General features: G+C 31.6%; 1 protein-coding gene across 1 annotated transcript in view; it reads right to left on the minus strand.

Annotated features, from left to right (window-relative positions):
- Positions 1 to 1,218: 1,218 nt before the first annotated feature.
- LOC129225527 (60S ribosomal protein L5-A-like) overlaps positions 1,219 to 25,011 on the minus strand; it is a 30,417-nt gene continuing 6,624 nt past the window's right edge. The window contains exons 4-8 of the mRNA XM_054859958.1: positions 23,709 to 23,843; positions 22,903 to 23,105; positions 9,617 to 9,794; positions 1,474 to 1,562; positions 1,219 to 1,362 (exon numbers count right to left, since the gene is read on the minus strand). Coding sequence (XP_054715933.1) covers positions 1,263 to 1,362; positions 1,474 to 1,562; positions 9,617 to 9,794; positions 22,903 to 23,105; positions 23,709 to 23,843 — 705 coding nt within the window. The 3' untranslated portion in view covers positions 1,219 to 1,262. The remainder of the gene's footprint in view (positions 1,363 to 1,473; positions 1,563 to 9,616; positions 9,795 to 22,902; positions 23,106 to 23,708; positions 23,844 to 25,011) is intronic.

The following is a 25,011-nucleotide window of genomic DNA, read 5'->3' on the forward strand; positions in this document are numbered from 1 at the left end:
AAAAATGTCTGTAGGCCTGTCTGTCCCCCCCAATAACTTCTAAATGAATAGTCCGATTCGAACAAATTTTTTTTTGTTCAATTTTAAGCAGTTCATAAAAAACTAAACATTAGCGCCTACGGGGAAATTCAAGGCAATTCCGAACTGTGAGGCGAATTTGCATCAAACAAACTTTGTAGGAAATATAAACTATCTATGATGCCAAAAACCTCAAATAAACCTATAGGAACACCTCTGCATACATGTTAAGTTCAGTGAAAATGGTTCGTTTCTTTTTCGGTGCATATATCTTTTGTGACAGAGTGGATTTAAAACTTTATACTTAGCAGGCAAAAATTTTAGGACAGATCAGACAGGATTTGAGAAATTCTACAAATGAAATAAGCATAAATACCCACTATTTTTACTTGGATCTTCTAGTTGTGGCTTTTTGAAATATTTTTCCAAATGTGCAAGAACTTGCTTTCTTTCTCCCTGAAATCAGGCAGGACTACCTTTTTTTGCTTATTTTGTAGTTGGGGCATTCCAGGGTATTTTTACACTATATAGAGTCCGTAACGTGACCTTTTTTTGCCGTAACTTTTTAATTTACTGTTTGATTTGCAAATCATTTTAATATTAACTAGTGTGTTGGTAGGAAAAGATCAAAATAAAATAATATGCTTTTCGTTCAAAATTAAGTCTGAAGGCAGGCCCTTTGTAATAAGTTGCAGAAATAAAGCACTTTCAACAACTTGTGATAGAAGTGGATTTTTGTACATACAGATTGTACTAATTTAGCAGAAACAACAAAATTTCAACAATAAAAACACAAATGTTCATTAATTGCAACCACAGAAGATTGAAAAACATTTTAAATTGTAACCATTATGCATTCTTTATTTTATTTTCAAAAGTTAGAAAAGTAGTAGTTTTAAGCTCTTCAAGTTTCTGAATCTCATAAAAATATTAATGCAGCTTTGTTAAATATCTCCTTAAAGCAGAACGTAAAACATGAGAGGTTCAAAACATCTTGCAATATACGGAGAAAAATTTAACAGCTTTTTAGATCACTAGACAAGCATAACCTAAAACTACTCATCTCAACCATTTTGCAGAAACCTCAATTTCTGAACTAAATTGTTGTACAATAACATTGCAGAGGATTAATCACTTCCTAAGTTTACTGAAGTATTTGTCCTCATTAAATGTGTTCCCATAAGTAACAATTGCAACATGTCAATTAATTCAAGTCTTTTATTTTAACTTTGTAATAATAATAATCATTCGCCTTTCTCAGCATCCAGTCTTTTTACAACAGCAGCTTTCTTTTGTTTGATACGGTTTCTTCTTTCTTTCAAATTCATTTTAGCTCTATTAAACCTGCAAGAAAACATGTGTAATGTGTAAGTGGTTATGAAACTACATATGTTAAAAACACTACTTACAAATGGATTTTACAGTAAAAAAAAAAAAAGCAACAATTCAATTTACCTCTTCTTGGTGACGATCTTTTCAGGTTTAGGCTTACGTTCAGGATCAGCTCTAATGCCAGCGTGAGCCTTTTTGTAAATTTCTTCTACCTAAATGTCAAAAAAGATTACGTAAAATAGAGTCTGCTATTAAATATTTATCTTAACATTACAGCTTAACAGAAGAAAATGTTCAATGAAGGAAAGAAACAAAAAATGAAAGCACCTTTATATTGTATTACCCATATATGGCTGCTGTCGTGATTGATTAGGACAATAGTCTCGTGCCCAGAGCTCACAACTTGCCAACTGTCCTCAGAGCAATCAAAATAGACTAATCTTTACTAATATTATAAAGAGAGGGGGGTCATTCCGTGTCAAATCAACACAGTGATCAGACCTCACCCTCTCAGATTTTGATGAAATTTGGTACAGAGTTTGTCTTTATGTAGACATAATAAAATATAATTTTTTTTTTGAAAAATATGAAACGGTTTTGAAAATATAGCACTGTAAAACTACCAAAAAGGGGTCGAAAAACGTGAAAGAACCAATTTTCAAAATGACCTAGAATCTTTTCTAATTAAGATAGAGAGTTGAAACAAGTTTCATTTGAGAGCATTTTTAATGACCTTTTCAATGATATGCAACATGATTAGGTCTAAAAACAAAATATTTTAGTTAAATTTGAATTAAATTTTAAAATTTAAATTTTTCAAAATGCGCGTCTTTAATTTTTTTCAAAATTTTTTTAAAAAATGCTTATACACTACTCAAATGGCTGTAGAAGTTTCAAGATGGGCTTATAATGGGTTCATGTTTAAAAAAATCATTGAATAAACAACTGTTGGATCTACAACACAATTATAACATATAATATAACATGGTTTTAGTGTTAATAAAATATTTATGCATAAAAAATAAATAAATTATTATAAATGTTTATTCAGTGCTGACTAAAATGCCTGAATGATTTTGAAAGTGGGCTTATAAGTGGTTCATATTAAAATAAATCATTGAATAAAGCAGTGATAGCACAAAATAGATATTAGATGACATGCTATAGGCTCTAAGAAATAGAAGGAAAAAATTAATAAAGCCTATTGTAATTATTTTTCTAGCAAATAATTTATTTTGTATTAATTTTAAATATAATTATTTGATTTCTTTAGTTCCTGGACAAAAAGAGCATTTTCCCAAATAACATTCTATCGATGCAGGATTACATATAATTTTAGCTATGCAATGTTTATAAGTCTTCAGCTTACCATCAGTTAACAAATCAAATTTTGCATTCTCAATCATCAGCTTTACGTTTTGATGGGTGGTGCATACACAAACCGTATGAGTTCCACTTTGGCCAGCAAGTACACAATTTTTCGGCCTTAGTTCAGCAAATTTGGAGAAACTTATCTTAAAGTTCGGATATTTATCTTTATAAGATCTATACGCCTCCATCAAATTACAGAGAATCAACCGTTTGGATATATTTATTTTATCCCCATTTTCGGTGCGAATAGATATACAATCTTTCATTCCTGGTAATATTCTACTAATTTCCACTTTCGTAGAAAGCTCTTATATGATCTGCAATTTTAGGAGGAAGACTTTTCCCTGGTTTTTGATTCGGGCTGGCCAGGATACCTTTATCTTGTAAGAGTTTTTTTGATTTTCTTACCATGTAATTAGGAGCATTGAATTCCTGCATAATTTTTCGTATACTCCATGACTCAGGCAGGCAGGTAAGTATCATCAATTTGTTAACATTAGAAGAAGAATTTGTGAATTTAGTTTTCAAATTATTTAAAAGTGTTTCTTCAGCTGTTTCAGGCTCACTCTCAGAAGATGTTTCAATATTGGTAAACAGTTTGCATTTTAATGCAGTACTAATCTTTTTCATCTTATTTGCTGAATAACCTTTGTTTTCTGATTTCCTTTTATCAATCGGAGACTCTCCCAATTCTTGGAAAGACACATTTAAGGTTTCAACAATTTCTGACTTGGGGCAAAATTTGGATCACAACTTTCAGGACATCCACTGTCTTCAATATGCTGGCCTGAGTCTTCATTTTTCCTTAAAAGAGACAATTCTTTCCTGCAAGTATCGCAAATTTTAGCATTTTCTGGAACTCCACTCAAGTATTCTGTCATCCAGCCTGCAACTTCACGTAATTTCTTTTTGTCTCTAACGCAGTGATTATCCTTTTTAAATGGATTAAAACACTGTGCAGTCCAGTATCTTTGATCAGCCATATCTTAAATTTTACATAATAATTTACATTTTACCCTATATTTACAAAAACTTAATACTTAAACAACTTTTGTGATTACTAAATACATTAAATCTGGTATGTACAAAATAATAAGAATTTAAAAATAATAAGAATTTTAAATTAAAATTTCCTTGTATTCACTATAATACTGCAGTCAACAAAAACTCAATATATTCCCTATCTCTTTAACACACTCCAATAAAACACACATCTGACTTGGGGCTGATCAGAATTGACACTGAGCTTAAAACAAGGAACTGTGGTGATATACAAAATCTATCCAGACATGCACATTATAATGAAGCCCATATGTCAGACCTACATATGCTAGATGTAGCTTAATATAAACAAAGTTCTATTCCATCTTGCTTGGTTATGCCTAATGAAACCTTATGGAGATCTGGTAACTAAATTTATTACTTTTTTCATCTTTCTTTCTCAACTATGTGAGGTCATCTTAATGACCACCAAATAGCTCACACACTCCCCCCCCCCCTTTTTAAATCTAGCAAGTTAACCATTCAAATAATTGATAGCTTGGTTTTAATCAGTTGTATATATATTTTTTTAAATAATAAGCAAGCATGCCTCAAAATTAATTCCATTACATTTCATAAGGTTTATTAATATTTTAAAAAATTTAAAAGTATAAAAAATACTCGAACAAAATATTTATTGTTTAAATTTCTTACATTAATTTATTTTAAAAAATGAAGTAATGATAGATTTAAAATTTTAGGTTATGCGACTGACAAACTTTTACCCACATTTACCAGTTCAAGTATGTTTCAACAGGCAGTCCTGCCATTTAAGGAAGGTCGGGGTGGGGTGATATTCCTGAAATAGGAAGATTAACCAACTTACATGAAAATGGATGTGGTTTTTGCTGTTTCTTGGTGTAATTTACATTGAGTATCAAAATGAAGAACCTGACAAGTAACTAAATAAAAAAATACAATTAAATGGACTGCAAAAACTCTTAGAATCAGCTACTTGGCATTTAACTAGCAAGTAAAACGAATTAGTTTCATCCCTTTAATAAATATTTTCTGGTACTAATACCATGCTATATTATATGGTGTAATTGTGATGTAGATCCAGCAGCGGTTTATTCAAATATTTTTTTCAACATGAACCCATTGTAAGCCCATCTTGAAACTTCTACAGCCATTTGAGTAGTGTATAAGCATTTTTTAAAAAAAATTTGAAAGAAATTGAGGACGCGCATTTTGAGAAATTTAAATTTTAAATTTTAATTCAAATTTAATTAAAATAATTTTTTTTCAAACCTAACCATGTTGTATATCATTGAAAAGGTCATTAAAAGTGCTGTCAGATGAAACTCACCACAACTCTTTATCTTAATTAGAAAAGATTCTAGGTCATTTTGAAAATTGGGTCTTTCACGTTTTTTGACCCCTTTTTGGTAGCTTTACAGCGCTGTATCTTCAAAACCGTTTCATATTTTTCAAAAAAAAAATTATATTTTATTATGTCTACATTAACACTACCTCTGTACCAAATTTCATCAAAATCTGAGAGGGTGAGGTAAAATTTTGTCAAAAATTGTGTTGATTTGATGTGGAATGACCCAGGGCGGATTTTTGTGTGTTTATATGTTCGAGGTAGTCTCTGGAACCACTGCAACTATTTGAAAAATTCTTTCACTATATGAAAGGTGCTTTCTTACTGAGCAACATAGGTTATAATTCGAAAAAATCCGATAAATAGTTCTTTTTTTATTAAAATTTAGGCCCAAATTTCAAGGTAAATTGCCTATTATTGGCTATTAAAGGGCGAAAAATTACTTGCGCATATTAATATTATATATCGTTAAAAAGGGTAGAATTTTCAGCGTCCTAAACAATTTACTTCAATGCTCTAACTTAATTACGGCGGGAGTAATTTGCGTTTTTAGCTCGAACTTTTTTAGGCTTAGCTGAAATTTAGGCACTTCTTTCTTTATTAAACCTGTCAATAAAAAGTGAAGGAATTGTCCTAGTTTTCTTTTCGACAGCATTGGAAAAAGAGAGATTTTTTACTCCAGATCTCTCTAGACCTTTGGTCGAAAAAATTAGCCTCTATCTTCAAAGGAAAAAAGTTACAAGCGTTTTTAAATCAATTTCGAAATATGTCATTTTGATTCAGATTGTCAACCATTTTATTTTTGCGTTTCCATGGTTACGCTTTTTGATTCCATTCTTATTTCCTTATTTTGCATCTGATTTCTTAAACTTATTTTATTTCATGTTTCCATGGTTACGCTTTTAAAATCCATCTCTCGCATATAAATTTCATAAAAGTATTTTAATATCTGTCGTCATTGTTTGGAAGGGTAATTTTTTCTTCTTTTATGTAAGTTATTCTTTTAATTTATTGTTGAATATATGTCACTGGACATAATTTTTGTTCTCAAGGTAGACCGAGCAACGCAGCTCTTAATATATAAAGATTAGAAAGCTACTGTTAATGTGATTTTATACCTTTTTGTTTGTTTGGCGAAACATTTACTATTGCCAAAGAAAAAACATCCGCTTCACTCGCAAAAGGGCTGGGTTCCGGTAGCGTGGTCGCTTGGCACGTTAGGCGCTGAGCAGTTCAGTCTAGGATAATTGTTTTAAGGCAACCGTTAATGTATAATTCATTGTTTTGGCGATTTTTTTTAAAGAAACTTTTGATTTGTTTTCATCCGAGTGAAATGTACGACATTTTTTTTTCTTTTCGTAAGACGGATGGATTATGATAGCGTGGTTGCTGGGCAAGTTTGTCGATAAACAATAGAGCTGCGGAATTATTTTTACATTTGAAAGATATTATTTGATGTCTTTTTTTGTTTATTTGGCAAAATATTTTAAATTGCAAAAAAAAAAAAAAAAAAAGTCGCTTCACTCGTTAAATAGTTTTAAAGCAACTGTAAATCTAATTTAATGATCTGAAGAAAAGTTTTAAATTCCAAAGAAACTTGTAAGTTTTTTTTTGAAAAGGTGTGTATGCATTTTATACAAAGAAAAATGATCATTTCATATCAGAGGGGGATAGAGCGTCAATTTTTTTTTAATTCAACGGGTTTCCATTTAACTTTTAGCACGGGCATCACTGTGCGGGTACTACTAGTTTAAAGTATAAAATTAATACCTTAGAGCAGGAATTAGTAAACTGGGGAGGGGGGGGGGACAAGTCCAATCATTGGCTTAGCAAAAGTGGCAGCGAAGATAGCAAGCGAGATATGCTTTAAACATTTTTTATTATTTGAAAACACTAGTACAACTTTTAGTTGTTAATGTCACTAGTACCAAAATACATGACACAAGACAGTTTTAAATACTATTAAGCCTATACTTTAGCACGTACAGAACTAACACCCACCCCAAAATGCTGACAAGCATTAATACTCAAGAGTAAAAAAACAAATGGTGGGATCTTTAATCACATATGTGTATAACAGTCAACTAGGGTTAACACAAGTCAAGGAAATTAATTTAATTTCCATTACAGGGTCCATAAATTTTTTTAAAGTGAAAATTAAGGACCTCGAAGGAGTTGTACAAAATTGATAGGCCCCTTAATTCTTTCAAACATCTGAAACACGGGAAAATAATGAGTTTTAGTTCCTACTAGGTCTTAAGTTGACATTTTAAACCTAATCCTGAGTATAATATTCAATCCATGATGTGGCATGGGAGTGAGGGGGGGGGGGGTCTAGGGGTTCCCACGGGAAAAATTCAAATTTGTATTAAAAATGCATTTCAGCTTTATATGTTTCAAAAATTTGCAATTCCACTTTGGGTGACACCCGGGGCGGACTACTGGATTGAACCACTGGAATTCAAAATTTTTTTTTTTAGAGATTCACCATAAATTTGTTGAGTACTTTTTAAAATAAACAGTAACCATGCCAATCTGAAATAGGGCACACAATTTTCAGCGAAGCATGTGTTTGACATCATTGGCATGTTTTTCAAACATACGCTTTTGGCAGAAAATGCAGAGGATGAAAAATTGTGAGGGGAGATGGGGGGGGGAAGCAAAAAATAACTGCAAATGAACTCTTTGGAATAACATAAGAATTGCATTTTACTTAAACTATGATGACCAATTTTTAGAATGATCATTTAAATTTTGGCTTTTGTTTGGCAAAAAAACCTTTTTGAGCAAATATTTGATGCACTACATATGTTTGCAAAACATTAGAATTTTTAGATGATTCCATGGTTTCCCAGTTTAGTTACTACCATAACTTAACAGGGTTGGTAAAAAAAAACTTTTTTTTTCAAAAAAAAAAAAAAAAAACACTTTTTTTTAAGTTTAAACTAGGTTTTTTTTGGTTTAAATACTATTTGCGAGAAAAACAATTAATTTTCGGAAGGTAGTTAAGGTTCCATGTAATTAACAGTTATTCAATAGTCACATAATACCTAATTTCTTGATTACTTAAAGAGATAAGAACAAAATCTTGTAACTAAAGTAAATAATTAAAATAGCTTACTGCGGGGAAATATTGATTGAAATGTTTGACTTGATTAACATATTAGTATGCATGTATATATAGACCCTTTATGATACGAAATACTTCAAGAAGTGGTTGTGACGCGGGTTAAGATAAAATATAATGAAGATCCAAGAAAAAAACTTTATAACACCAACATAATATGAATAATTATAATCTTTTCAAAAGAACAATTTTCATATTTTTTCTTTCTGATCTTACATAATGCTGATTTTTATATACACAATGTCGCAAATATTGAAGCAAAGCAAAATGTACAACAGTACATGATTGAACAGTCAAAAACTCGATTGCTGTTGTACTGACAAAGTTTAAAAAAAAAAGTGCTATTCTATATTCGACTCCGTTCTTATTTTGGAAAGACTTGGAAAAGATATCGACTATCGCTAAAACAAAGAACCAAATCAAAAATACAAAAATTGGTGTAGCATGGCTTAAATTACAGCTTATTTACTGGCATACATGTTGCATCCAGCATTGAAGTTTAAAAAATATTAAATGCAAACTCTTTAGAACAAATAAATGTGTAGCAATTTCTATTTTAAGAATTTTTTTTTTTGCCAAAAACGTTATATACGTGAAGTATAAACTTTTTAAAAAAATTTAATTCAAAAAATTTTATTTGTGTTCACCTGCAGAAGCAGAACAAATCTTAATTTTTAGGTGCAAACAATTAAGTTAAGACTGTTGATTACCTTACAAGTCAAAGTTAAAATTCCAGGAAAATGCAAATAAACGGGCAAAAGTGTCACACCCCTGCAACAGGAGCGAGCAATATAATGGATTGCATCTACAATAAAAGATTCAATCCTTAGTAAATCTTAACTTATCATGCAAATTAAGCATAATGATGAAAGTCGACTGAAATCTGCTTTATGGCACATATATGAAATAAAAAATATATTAATTTTTCGATTTAATTTTTTCATATTAATTTTTTTTTCGATTAAAGCTTGTAATACATTTTGAAAAAGCAACTTTGCAATTTTAGTATTTATCTCTGTAACTTAGCTAGGAACTTAGCATAAATGGAATTTTACATTTCTCAATATGTGTGGGGAAATCAATGTAAACCTGTAAAATGTTTTTTTTTTAAAACCATTTTTTAAAAAAACTGCATGATTTTTTAAAAAAAAAAAACCAATTGGTTTAAACCAACATGGTTTAAACCAAACAACCCTGTAGCTTAATAGTTTAGATAACAGCTGCAATGTACAGAAGAGTACATCTTACACTGCCAAAAAACTACCACACAGACTAATAGGTTAAGGATGACTGGGGAAATCACTGGTGCGTATACGGCTACTAAGTTTTGTATTTTATGATGAACAAGTAGTAAAAAATTTAAAACCAATATTAAGGAACAAAAAAGTGAAGGAACTTACATCATCAGGTGTTATTCCAAGCTTAATATATTGAGAAAATTGTCTTTTGTATGCTTCTTCATCCTCATCCATCAACATTCTCATGTATTCAGAAATATGTTGCCCAAAAATGTGTTTTCGATGTACTTCCGCATTGAATTCTTTAGATTCAGCATCATAACCAGGAAAACGCTTGTTACTAAAAATAAGTTACCAGATATTTAACATTAAACAATGAAACTTATTAGCACATAGATAAATCTCAGTTGCTAATGGGCAAATATAAAAAGTTAATTTCTAACCCCTGAGTCCTTGAACAAAGGGGGGTGTCGAGGTCAATCTTGGCAGCATGACACACTAGCGTCAACATTTTATATTTTCTTGAGGAAAATACATTTCTTTCATTAAAACCATGAGTTCATAGTGTTAAAAGAGTGAAAACAGAAATTTTAAAATTAGGACTGTTTGTAAAGTAAAAATTTACAACAGAGAGAGAGATCTAAAATTCCTTTATGTGGTAGAACATTCTTTTCATAGTAAGAATTGAAAATAAATATAGTTGTATATAAACGATTCGCATAGCTGCCAACCTCAAGATAAAAAAAATAGGAGCACTTAATGGAAAAAATAGGAGTAATGAGGGTTAAAATAGGAGCACCAAATCGTGGCCTGTGCTAAACCTTCCTTCTGTATTGTAAGCTTCTATAAGTTCTAAGCACCATTACAATGCGTTTCTGAATTTTCATGATAGATTTTCAACAAAACTACAACCAAGTATAAGATAAAAATATTTTACATTAAAAAAGCATCATTACGTAGGTACATATTGAAAATTTAAAAAAAAAAAAAAAAAAACATGATTACTGTTTAATTTAATAAAACTGCAACCCTTTTTTAAAAATATTCCTTTATACATATCCTACATGTATTGAAAATGCATTGCATAAGAACATATTAAAAAAAAAAAAAAAGAAAAAAAAAAAAAACACGATTACTTCTTATAATTGGAAGTAAAGCAACTTTATAGTAAAGGTCAAGACTTGAAAATCTTCTAAGTGGCCAGTGACCACTAGACTCCAAAAACTTAGTGGCCACCACTGTCACCAAGTTTTGAAACACAAACTGGAGGGGAGATGGGGCAGTTTTTACAACTTTCATGAAAAAAATAGATTGAATAGGACTTCACACATTTTAAAATAGAGTCATTCAATACTTTTTTTGTACATGGAAAATTCAAGTTAAAATAGATTTCTGATTTATTAAAAAAAAATAAATAAATAAATGAGAAGTCGGCAGGAACCTTCATTTTAGATGAAATGGTTTCAGCTTATAGCAAAGCCTCCGAGGCAATCAAGATTAAATACAGATAAAATTTCTCTTTCAAAAAATAATTAAAAAAAAAAAAAACCTAACTTTTTAAGTTTGGTTATTTTTAATAGTTTGCATTGAGACAAACAACCAATTCTGTTTTCGGAAACTTAGGCTATTAATAGTCTTGTCTACTTCCATGTTGCAAATGACCAAACATGGCAACAATGCAAAAAATTTAAGATGATAGATTTTTGAATTTGTTGCATTAAAAGTAATTATAAATAATTAATAATCCTTAAAAAAACTAAAATTTAGATGAAATAGACAGTTTTTAGCACATTAACATCCAAACCAATCAGGATAACATAATATTCTGAAGAAATTTTTTTTTCATTTTCGGGGGGGGGGGGGGGGGGGGGGGAAGCCCATTTTGCATTATTTTCAATAGTTTGCATTGCAATAAACATCTAATTCCGATTTTGAAAACTTGGCCACTTTAAGAGTTTTGTGTACTTAAATCTCGCAAATGACCAAATATGGCGACTAAGTCAAAAATTCAGATATAAAATTTTGAATTTGTTGCATGAAAATAATTTGAAAATAAAAAATCCCCATGAAACTACAATTTAATTGAGAATCTATAGCACATTCGTGTCCAAAGCAATAGGGATAAGATGAAATTTTAAATAGTATACTTGTTTTCATTTCTCAATAAAATTTAAAATAACCAAAAAAAAAAAAAAACATTTTGTAGCACATTTTGCTGATTTTCATTAGTTTGCAGTTAAAAGAAACCTCCAATTCTGCTTTGTCTTTGAAAACGAAAGCACTTAAGCATCGTCTACTTCCATCTTCTGAATGACCAAAAATGGCGGCTACGTTCTGCACGTAGCTGAAATGCTCAATGAAAAAACGATGTTCTCCGATCGATTAGCGCTCCCACTCAGTGTTTATCTTGACACTAATGCTTCCAGGGCATAAAATTGCCTCCTCTTTTTTTGAGTTTGTGCACAATTCCTACCTTCCAGGATAGGGAAATTTCTTCTTTTTCCTCAGAAATCGAAAAGTGTACAAGCAAAGTCAAAAAACGGAGTTTTTTGGAATAAATCGGATTTTCGGAGTATGCAATAAAAATCGGAGAAACTCCGGGAAAAACGGAGCACTTGGCAGCTATGCGATTGGGTATCTTTTTCCTTGCATCGGAACCCAATTTTTTTTAAAAACTTCCTAATATGATTTTGGAATTAAAAGAACAACTTGCAGCTGCCTCATTTTATCACAAAATCCCAAAACTTTTAATAGGCTGTGAAACCTAAACCATTTGAGATTCACCATAATTATTCTTTAAACTGTCATAAATATATATAAAAAATGTAACTATGCCAAGTTTCAATAAATTTGAGACTGTGGGTGCTAAGCCATGTTTTGCATCTTTTCTAAATTATATTAAAAGAAATAATGAATAAAATAAGCAGGTATAAAACATTAACATATCGTGGAGGATAAAGATTCGAGAGGAAAAGATAAAAAAGAATAAGAAATTGGGGACCAAAAATTTAAAAAAAAAAAAAATCGTTTTTTTTTTTAAACGATTTTTGAGAAAAATAAAGCCTGAAATAGGGGGGGGGGGGGGAGGGAAGGAAAGGTTTTAAAATAAAAGCAAACAGAAAAGCCGGAATTACGGCAAAATCCGACTGGATGGCGGTTGAAGTTGGTCTCATTCTCTATTTATAGCCCGATCAATTTAGACATAAAAATAGTGATCAAATAACAAAAATTCCGGGAAAGTTAAATTTTTGTAGAGACCTTGGGCTTACTATTACAAATAAGGTGCCAAAAGTCCCCGTCGATCCCATGTGCGCTAAAAAAGTTATTGGGGGTCAAAGGTGAAAATTTTAGGTTTTTTGGATTTTTCTCAAAAACGGTAAGTTTTATCGAAAAGTACCGCAGACCAAAGTTGTAGATCTCAAAATTCTCTATAAAAATGGCCCTTATCATTTTTTTCTCCAAGACCAAACCTTCCCAGATATTGCGTGCTCTCAAAAGACAGCCAGTCATTTACAGAATCCCCTCTACTTGCATGGCCTTGAATAACATCTGGCTATTTTAGTCCGTGTGGCATCGTTCACGTACCCAATGGGCCGGACCCACTAAGGGCATGGGCGCACCCCTCAATATCGCGGAGCCCCCCCCTAAGAAGCAAGATCCCCCTCCAAAAACTGAGAAAAATACCCCTCAAAACAGCCCCCCTTTAAATGTGTTTTGAGCTCTCAAACTGTAACCACATTTCATATAATAAAACATAGTTTGGCTGGCGAGTCGCATTATTATCTTGACTTCTGACAATGTTTGGCCTTAGTGATACATTGTGAGTAAGATTTCTGGATTCTAATCTGACTCTAAGAAATCCATCTCTCTTGGTTTGACAACAAGCTGTGTTTGAAGCTTCTTTGTCTAATTTTATGCATCGTCTCACTGCTTTAGTATAACGTGAGGTATTGGAAATCATATAATTCAGTAGTTACACCCTCAAGCACCATTTCTTTTAAAGTTTTATCTGATATTCCTTTTTTAAGAAGATGATCAGAGTTTTCCCACTTCTGCTTATCAAAGAACTCAAGTTGAAATCTGAAATTGTAAATTTTCGCTGTACAATCGAATTTTTTAAACTTGCCGTCGTACTATGTTTAGAACATCAGCTCCTGTTCTGCAAACTGGTTACTTTGAGAATCTAAAAAATATAACACTAGGCATTGCGGATGACCATCATCAGAGAACTTGTTTCAAGACGGATTACGACGATCAGTTCGAAGATGGACAATGAACATGTATAATTCCAGATTTCAATTTTGAAGCTGAGAGAATACTATGATCTCATCGATAAGCAGAACTGGTAAAACTCGGCAGCTCCCTCTTTCAAAAAGTGGACTTCCGATAAAACTTTGAAAGAAATTGCTTGGTGGCGTACCTAATGAGTAGTATGGTTTTCAAAACTTCACTTCATACTAAAGCAGCGAGACGATAGGTAAAATAAGAAAAAGAAGTGTCAGGTACTCAAAACCTCACATGTCATACTAATGCAGTGAGACGATAGGTAATATAAGAAAAATAAATGTCTGGTACAGTTTGCTGCATAACCAAAAGGGATGGATTTATTCGAGTCAGATTAGAATCTAGAAATATTAAGCCACAATTTCTATCAAGACTGAAAATTATGAGAAGTAAAATAGTTCAACTCGCATGCCGAACTTATGTTTTATTGTAATCAATGTGGTTACAGTTTGAGGGCTCAAAACCCATTAAAATTTCTTTAGCAACGTCTTTTGTTTCAAAGGGTGACTGATGTGGGCTGTTGCAAGCCACATTATTTTTAAATTTTTATACTTAACCTTTGTTCTCTATCATAGGTAAATTTGACATTTTGAGCCAAAGTTATCTGTTAAGTGGAGAATAAAACATTTTTTTACTAGATAAGAAATGCTTTTATTACTTTTTTTTCGTATCTATGTAAGAATTAATATGAAAACAAACTTTTACAAATCATAACTTCTAATTTTTTTTCTCAAAGTACGGAGCAACACGATGTTATTCAATTTTGACTATATTGGTCAAATTCAAGACTCAACGCATGTGTGGAACTTTAAAATACAGTTTATTATTAAAATGATATTATGCAATGTGTAATCTACACAAAAAGCCTGTTCTTAAAAGTGATAACATCAAATTTCTCAAATTTTGATATTTGATGAAATTATTATAACTTTTTCCAGTTTTTATGCATTTATGGTCAACTTCGAGGCGCGAGCGACACCTCAAGATATTTTTTGCGGTCGAAATCCTTTTGTTGAACCAAATATCTGTACAAAAGGCAACTTAGCGTTTATCAGATTTTGATTTTTTTCAATCCACCCTAATGAGCATGGTCAGTACTTCAAAAGTAAGTCCACCTCGAACAAGAGCGGGATTAAGTGAATCTGAATCCAGCTTTTGTTGTAAAAAACACTGCTTATTTTGTGGCGAGGAAGCGAATAAAGAGGCTGAGAAGAACAAAACGCAGAATTATCGCAGAAAAATTTAAAGTTTCCATACTTACATTCAAAGAATCACTTTTAAAATTAGCTAAAGATCGTTCTGAAGTGTGTCAAAAGCTGCTCTTGCACGTTTCAATTTTGAGTATGATTTAGTCGCTGCTTTATGAATTTTTCTTTCATTATTCTGCGTTTTCTTCTTCTCAGCCTCCTCACCCGCTTTACAGCCACAAAATAAGCAGTGTTTTTAAAAACAAAAGCTGGATTCAAATTCACTTAATCGCGCTACAGTACGAGGAGGACTTACTTTTGAACTACTGGCCTCTTTATCCTCACTTTGCTGCAGAGATTGAATTTTTCCGGGTGTATGATTTTCTGCAATTCACGCGAATTGTAACGGACTTTTGACTTCTTAAATAATCAGCATTCTTATAACTTCTCCCGAGACTTGCATCGATTAAAGTTGGCATTCAATAACTGCCCAGCACAACAGTTTCACCTTCAGTCAAAAGTGTATTGCAAATAAAGCGAAATTGTTACATTTTTCTTAAATATTGATCAGCACAAACAACAGTAGACACTTGTGATAAATACGTTTATTCACAAGAACTGCTCGTTTAACTCTAAAAGAAGCAGGTACGTCAGGGATGCCCTCCCCCCTAGGAGGGGTTATGGCCCAGACTGCGCCATCGAAATTTTTAGGGGGATTGTTTTGAGGAATATTTTTCATTTGGGGGGAGGCATGCTTTGGGGGGGGGGGATTTCCGCGAAAATGAGGGGGGTGCGCCTTTGCTCTTAGTGGGTTGGGCACCTCTGGGTATAAGAACGATGCCACACGGACTAGAATAGCCAGATGTTATTCAAGGCCACGCGAGTAGAGGGGATTCTGTAAATGACTGGCTGTCTTTTGAGAGTACGCAATATCTGGGAAGGTTTGGTCTTGGAGAAAAAAATGATAAGGACCATTTTTATAGAGAACTTTGAGATCTACAACTTTGGTCTGCGGTACTTTTCGATAAAACTTACCGTTTTTGAGAAAAATCCAAAAAACCTAAAATTTTGACCTTTGACCCCGAATAACTTTTTTAGCGCACATGGGATCGATGGGGACTTTTGGCACCTTATTTGTAATAGTAAGCCCAAGGTCCCTACAAAAATTTAGCTTTCCGGGAATTTTTGTTATTTCAATTGTCTAAATTGACCGGACTATTAAGTTCTACAGAATGTTGGCCTTTAATATGTGCTTTCGGTTCCATTACTTTTGTTTAATCCAGAGACTTGGATAAGAGACATAACAGCAAGCATTACAGCCTCTGAAGCTGGATTAGCCAGAGCTCAGATTTCTGATTTTCGCTTGTGTTAGTTTATATTTTGATAGAATAGAAGGAAGAATATTTATTGGTTAAGGGTGAGTTCACTCAAAAATTTCATTTTCAAGTTTGCATTTCGTATGGTTAGTAGAGACATACCGAATACCAATTATGGTTTAAGAAGAACCACTTACACACATGTAATGAATTTTGAACTCATTGGAATAGTAAGTAGTATAGATTTCCATGTCCATATAATACAGTGCCGGAAAAAAAATCTATACATTTGGTTGGCAATTAAAAAGTTTTACATGCAAACTTCTTTTTATGATTTTACTTGGCATGCTCCCTAGTGATTTGGTCGAATACCGACTAATCGGCAAGATTGTGGCCGAAAACTCGGTAGGGTCAGGTGGGGTAAAATGGATAGTCAAAATATATGGTTTTGAAAACAAATTATTTTTAATTAAATTTGCCTTTGTTTGAGTGGGACATTATACTTGGTTGTTCTGAATTCTATTTTACAAAATATATTTTAGCAATAGATTATTTTTTAGTGAGAGGTAACACTTTAAATTGAAGTAGATAAATTCAAATCGCCTGTTGTCTACTTTAACTTCTATCTCCAGCTCCTGATTTTTGAGAATTTTTATTACTGTGTCATAATATCTTTAGTTGGACATTTTTGTTGCTGCTTCAACTTACAGTGAAGAAAAAAAAAATTTCTATTTTTAATCTCATATTTTGAAAATGGGATAAAATGGGTACATGGTTAGGCTTATCATTCCAACAAGTTGTTTTAAAAGATACAGCATATTTTAGTTTAAATGAATATTAATTCATTTGTGGTTAACTTAAAATGATTGAAACATAACAGTATGCAATGCCATGACTTCATAAAATAAACTTCGCTCCATCACAATAAATAAAAATCCAGCAGTATACTTATTCTAGAGTTTGTGTGCACTTGCACACAAAATAACAATGCTGGGCCCAGCCTGTTGCTGGTCATCACATTTGTATTTGATTGCAATCAGATGCCACCAATTTCTCTAACGTACCTTTAAATTCTCAGAACACATCCTCGCATCAATTGGAAAAATATATGTCACAAAGCACGATTTCGTCACCTTATAAAGATTTCAAAAGGGCAATATTGTCTGCAATTTCAACAAGAGCTTCAGACAGGGTTCATACTCTATTTGGATGAAAAAATTCCATGACTTTTCCAAGACTTCAATAAAAATTTTCATGACCTTGTTTAGGAAGAGAATATCTCAAACTTGCTAATTTTTGGAAATGAGCTTTAGTAAAACGCCTACAGGAATGCCACAGCCTCATTGAAGCACTTACTCGTAATGGAAAAAATATAAGCGTACACTTAAAAAACTAAACTATTTTTATTTGTCTTCATCATTTAAATTTAAGTAAAGTAATAATGCAGTGAAACCAAAATTATGATGCTCAAATGTCCAATTTTTTTTATATATATAAACAAGCAGAATGATAATGTATGAGACAAAGGTTGAAAGAGTCATCATTAAGTTTCAAAAAATTTTGCTTCAAAAGTTGCCTTTTAGTGTCCAATGTTTATGTTTCTAAACCAGATATTTTTTTGAAAAAAACCTTTCAGTAATGAATCAATCATCCAATTCAAAAGTACTTTATTTGTTTACTTATTTCCAAATTTTTAAATGCATATAAATTGATTGATCAGGGTTCATACCCTTTAGGCAGAAAAAAATTCAAGCACTTTTCAAGTACTTTTCAAGGTAAAAAATTTTGTTTTCAAGGCAATATCATAAATTTGTACTAAAAGTATTGTATGCAGATTTCATTTACTACAAACACATAAAAATAAGGCAATAATACAAAAAAGTATAGGAAAACAAAATTGCTTTTTCTACAACGAGAGATGCTTTGATGAAAGATCTACTGCGTTGAAAGTTTTTCTGAAAATGTTTGAAAAGTTTGGTCATAAAGAGAAGCAGATACCAAGAGGTTTAATTTTGAGGTTTTTCAAAGGTTGCAGCAGTCAGAGGTTTTTATATTTTCTAGAATCAGCAAATTAATACTTTAAAAAAAAAAAACCTTTCATAAGTGCTTTTAACTTTTATGGGAAGAAACTTAAATTCCCAAGTTCAATGGCATTGCCAGAGAGGAGTTTTTGAAGTCACTCCCCCCCCCCCGGTTTAAACATTTATTTCCAATATCTATACAGTGGTTTATTACAATATAAGGGCGGTTAGGACAAAAACACTACCAAGAAAGTTATTTCAGTTTGCACTATTAAGTTCTAAAAATATTAGGTTTGCAAATCATTTATAAGTATGCAAATCAATTATTCGTACGTATTTATTAACTGTTTAGCCAATAAGGCATTTCAACTGTCCTCGAGTAAATTTAAAAATTAGGAAGTAAGAAAAGTTTATGAAAGTCCACAGTCCAGTCTCTACACCTCAAAATATACAAAAGCAGCTTAAGCAGTGATAAATACTCTGAATGCAAACTTGAGCCTATTCAGCTTTCATTGATTAACTTGCAATAGACAATAAATGTGCAAGTTCAGATTTATAGAGCCATATTTCGAAATTGAAAAGATTCACAAGAAGTTGACATATATTATGACAAAAGTAGTTTTATTTTGGGAAAAAATGGGTTATTGTTGAAATTAGAATTTAAATTTAGAAAGGCAATAATATTCAGGTGTAATTGTGATTTGTGAGTTCATAAAAAATTAATTGAAAGTTTCAAAGAGCAAAATGGGGCGAGGTGGGAGGGGATAATTTTTAAAACTAAGACCCCTATTACTTGAATATACATATGTACAACAATAACTTTTGCTATGCATACAATTCATTAAATAGTTTATTAAGTCAAATTATTCTGCATAGAAATACCATGCCCAGTGCCTGTTGATAACCAGCAACAGGCACTGGGCCTAGCTAGGCTGGTACTGGTCAATTTATTAGATCCAAATGAAGATGAATGACCCTCCTTAAGCTATTTACCCCTTTGCTGATTAAAGCCTCTTTCAGTAAGCTCCAAGTACCCACAACCTTAATAAAGTAGTAATTTTGAACATTTGAGGAAAAGGGGAAAATTGGAGATATAGGGAGGTAAAAGCATAAAAACGAACACTACTGGATTTCAAGTGAATAATCATAACACAACCACCCCTGTTATACACCTTATTTACTTTAGCAGACATAAAAAAATGATGTACTACTTATAAATAAAATTATATAAATCAACTTTATATTTAAAAAAACAAACTTTAAGTTAATTTGTTAGGTGCTCAACTATTAATTTTTTTTTTAAAAATCTGTTATGACCAAAAATTAGGTAAAGATAATCATTCAAAATTGCAAAAATAAATAAGCAAATAATTAAACAAGACCAAGGTAATAAATTCTTTAACTCTTTAGTTATTAAAATTAAAAATAAAATAAGCTAATCTGATGTAGCAGTGTCAAAATAACTACTAATTGCCAAAAATATAAAAATATTTACAAAATGCAAAAGGATTGAAATCTCAAACAAGGGAAGCAAATTTTCGCGAATTAAGTTTAAAGTTGTCATGTTTTCCATAAAATAAACTTATATTTTACTGAAATTAAACATAAAATATGCTAATCTACGGTAGCAAATATGAAAATAACATCCGATTAGTGAATATATTTAAATATTTGCAAGATGCAAAAAGATTGAAATTTCAAACACGAGGAGCAATTTTTCGCAAAGTCTGAGTTCGTTCGACGTGGCATGTTTCCCATGAAATAAATGTATTTGTTTTTTATTAAAATTAAACAAAAAATATACTAATCTAAGGTAGCATATGCGAAACTAACATTTGATTAGCCAAAATATTTAAATATTTGCAGGATGCAAAAAGATTGAAATTTCAAACATAAGAGCAATTTTCCGCGAAACCCGAGTAAGTTCAATGTTGTCATGGTTTTCTCTGTTAATTAATGAAATTAAACAAAAAGTAAACTAATGTAAGGTACCATATGTCAAAATATCTTTCGGTTGTAAAAAACATCAAAATGCAAAAGGATTGAAATCCCAAACACGGAAGCAATTTTTCGCGATGTTGCATACTGAACACATGTTCAGAAAATTGCATTGGTGAAATACTTTTTTAAAACTTTTAAGCACAATTCGTTGATTTTTGAAAGAATTTAAGCACTAAGAAACTTTTTCAAGGTTTTAAAACTTTTTCAAGGTTTTCAAGCACTTGAAAATGAACTTTTTTTTTCAAGCACTTTTCAAGGTTTTTCAAGGGCGTACGAACCCTGTTGATTCAGAAATTCCAGAACATGTTCGATTATTGACATCGAACGTAGCAGTGGGTCACATGGATTAGTTTTGTGGGCCGTATGTTGGGCACTAGTATTTGAATTCCCCCTTTTCTGTATTCTATCGCCTGACTAAAGATCTTTACTTTATAAAACCTTCAACAAATTAAGATAAACTCTGATAAATTTAATAACAAAGATTTTATGAGTACTGGAATCAAACTCGGATGTAATTAGATTGCTTTTTTGAGAGGGCGTGACAAAACCAAGAACGTGCAAGTTCGCTACTATATAATATAAAACATAAGAAGTGTTGAAAATAAGCGGCTGCAACAGAAGTGAATACAATGATTTTTCAAAATTCAGATTTGATTTTGGGATAGCTCAAATTTTCCACTTTTAATAACTCTTTTTTGCTATCACTCAATATTTCTAGAGTGCTCGGGAAAAAGAGTATAAGTCAAAAATTGAGTAAAATCAGGTTATTTCATATTTATACTATATGGACCTTATCTTTCATTGCAATTCAGATAGTAAATGTGTAGTAAACATTGTGAAAATAAACAAACACCTGATGGAGTGGTCTACTTCTGAAATCTAGAAGGAAAGCTGTGGAAAAACAGCTCCCCTTAAAATTCAGTATTTTTGACTTATACTCTTTTGCCCGAGCACCCTAGATTTGTAATGCTCTATTAGTTAATGTTATTTTATCGCTGTCCAGGACATTTTTCCATGACTTGAAATAAATTTCTATGACTTTTAATGGAAATTTCAATTTTCCATGACTCTTCCAGGTCTGAAATTCACTTATTTTTTCCCCATGACTTTCCAGGATTTCCATGACCCGTACGAACCCTGTTCAGATTTGACAACTACCTGCATGAGTTATTTAAAACAACATAAATGAATGCTGGAATAATAGGAAGTATTGACAAAGATGTTTTAGAAAGGCTAAGAGTTGAAAGTGGAAAAAATAATGAATTAAAAAACAAGAAAATAAAAAAATAGTGGAAAAAGAGTTTCCATTCAGAGGAAGTATCTGGAATAGAAACTGCTAAAAATATGCTCATGAAGCAAAGTTTAACCACAGGTGACTGGGTATAAATATTATACTTAGAGGAAACAAGCAAAAAAGAATTTATTGGCAAATATATGGCTGTTGATGGAAATATTATGAAATGAAATATTTTAAAAAAATCCGAGATGGGGGATTTTTTTTTATTTTTTCCGATGTAGACATGGATTTTATTGAACAACATCAAAATAATAAAAAAATTTAATGAGCCAGAACTTAACAATTGAGGTCATTACTTTTTTAAAGAATGACAAGTATGGATACCATGCATTGAAAGAAACCTTATTAAAATTTTGCCAAATTTACTGTTTGCACTATTTTTTTAAAATCAAATAGTTAAACTTTGTTAACTGACTCTGAAGTCAATATTATCACACTGCAATAAACAAATAGATGCTTTTTTTTTATCACTTCTTAGACTTCAATACCCATTTTACCCCACAAGCTACCCATTTTCACCTGCGTGGGGTAAAATTGGTATAGATAACATATAGTCATAAACACTCCTCTGAAAAATAAATCTGTATCAATTTATGTATGAAAATCATTTAATTCTACTCACAACATATGTAACGTATACATAAAAAAAAAATAAAAATAAATAGAAACAATATATTCTGACAAAAATATTTGAGTAAAAATCCAAAAGTAGGCTATTTTATACCCATTTTACCCCACCTGACCCTATTTGGACAATTCTCAAGGGAGCATGCCAAGTAAAATAATGACAAGAAAAAGTTATGTCAAGTTTTTAATTGCGAACCAAATGTAAAGATTTTTTTTTACAACCACTATACAAACTGTGTAGAATTAGTTTTCATATTTTCGGGAAAGTATCTCTTATACTCACGGAAATAAAAGTATTTCTTTCAAAAATACGATTTTTAAAAAGGTTTTTGTGCTCATAATAGAGTTTTCTGTTAAACATTACTAAACTTTCAGAATATTTTACAGTACACAAGAGAAAGAGTAAGAAAATTTTAAAATATTGAAAATTTGTTGAAATATAAACGTTTAAAGCAGTTGAAGCTTCACTGCATGTGCGCAAAAGATATCAATTTATAACCTTCATAATTCAAAGCCCAGTCAGATCCTACACTTTGTGATAAAATTCCAGCTCGCTATCTCAAAAATCCAATAAGTTATCAGAAGTTGAGAAAATAGACTAGATGTAGAAATTATTTATCTTCCTATTTAACAACAAACAAACAAACAAAAACATTAGTTTTAACTGACATCTTTAAAGTATTTTGTTCTATTTAAAAAATTAAAAGCTCCTCACCTATGAGGAATGTCTAAGCCTCCATCCACTGCCCCTTTCATGGCACCAAAAACTCTGGCTCCAGTGGTAGTGCGAGCTAATCCAACATCCAAATAACATCTGAATGCTCCAGGTTTGCCTTCAACATCTTCAACAGCATAATCTTCTCCATTAGCATCTACAACTCCTTCATATATGCTATCCATCTTGAATTTGTGCAATAACTAGAAAAACATGTGAACAACAGATTATCAGAAGTTATTGCAAACATTAGGATTTTCTTAGCTTATTATCGAACAATCAAATTTTGGAGAGTGTGCCAGCAGCGAAGGCAAAGGAAAAACACATGGACTAATTTTTTAGCTGGCATAGTAAATTTAGTAGTTTCAATTTTAATTAAAATGGGAAATTGCTGACCTTTTACTCTGAATTCTCATAAGAAATCTAAGAAAAAGTCATATACAGACCGAGATAATATAGATGAATGCCGTTCACAAAAAATTAAATTAGCAGTCTTTTTTAAACTAATATTTATTGGCGATCCTAAATGTCTGCTGTCAGTTTTGAGGTGCCACAAAGTAATAACATGGAAAATTTAGGTCAGCATTTTTGGGATATTTTAAAACAAATAACAATTTTTCAAACTTAGTCCATGCTAAAAGTTAAATAACGCACACCAAAACAAGCGTACATTATACGTTACAGATAACTTGAGATTTCTTTTATGGTTCAGGAATAATTTCCTACTTCATCAGTTTTAACTACTTAAGTAGTAATTAAAAGCAAGTAACTATTTATATAATTAAAGATTCAGTATATAAGAATACCCGTCTAGCAAGTAGTAATCCAGTGCAATAGGCTGCGGCATAATTGGTCAACCCGACCTTGACGCCATATCGAGGGAGCTCATGGGCATATGCTGCACACACGATGACATCTCCTTCTATTCTGGCGTACGCTATCTGTAAATGGGGATTGATCACATTTTAATAATAATAATAAAAAGCAATTATACATAATTATTTCAAAATCAATACATTCAATTGTACGAAAATTCAAAAAACTAATTAAAAAGGCACATTTTAGTTATTTTTTTAGCCACTAGTAGCTTAATAGAAAGTTTTTGGTAGCTTGCAACTGTGGACAGATGACTTGCTAGTACTATTTGCATTAACCTAAGCCGTAACACGAAGAGGTAGGTGACACTAAAAGTACTAATTGCATTGAATAGCAAATACTTATAAATACTGTTGTCAAGGATGTAGAATATAAAAAGACAGCTAATGTACTGACTTATATTCTGCGATCCTGTTTTGGCAATTCCTGAAGAACCCATTCGACAACAGCTTCCAAGCAGACCAACATGCCCAACAGTAAACTAGTGTGAGCTGCATTCTCTACACCAAACAATTTAACATATGCTTCAAAACACATGATCAGCTTTTTTCACGGACACAAAACTGCTGGAAAAGAAAATTATTCTATTCAAATGGGAAATAATTTTGATAACCCTTACAGGCACGGGTCATTAAAATTTTAGAAATATAATAAAAAAACACAATGGATGGGATAAATTGGTTATCTGGACATAGATTTTACAGTCAAAAATTTTTTTAAATTCACTCCCTCCAGCTGGGGGTGGTGTTCCTGTTTGTGACCACCGCCCTCCTAGAGCAGAAATTGTTTTCTGAAGTGGTTATGTTTACCTCGTTTAACAATTGGAGTTATTTCAAATATTTTAAGTTCTTAAGCATTTTTACTAATTATTTCAATAATTTATACCATTAAGAATATTTAGAGCACAAAATCCAATATTTTTACTATAAAAATAACAAGACAAAGATGAAGTAAAATTCAAGAAAGTTCATATAGATTATATAAAATTATCTAAATAAGCAACTTAAAAAATGTTAAAAATATTTTTGGCACATTGTTCTGACTATGTGCATTCCTTTTGTGCTATAAAATATTAAATGAAAAAATACGACTGTATAATACCATTTACAGAAAAAATAATATCAGAGCTGAGAATAAAAAAAGTATACAACTGTCTGGTAGGAAAAGCGGATCTCAAATGTGTGCAGTCATGGGCCTTCAAATTCACCTGTTCTGGGTCAAGAACCCGAAATA

This window comes from Uloborus diversus, chromosome 7 (assembly GCF_026930045.1).
Source record: "Uloborus diversus isolate 005 chromosome 7, Udiv.v.3.1, whole genome shotgun sequence".
NCBI lineage: Eukaryota > Metazoa > Arthropoda > Arachnida > Araneae > Uloboridae > Uloborus > Uloborus diversus.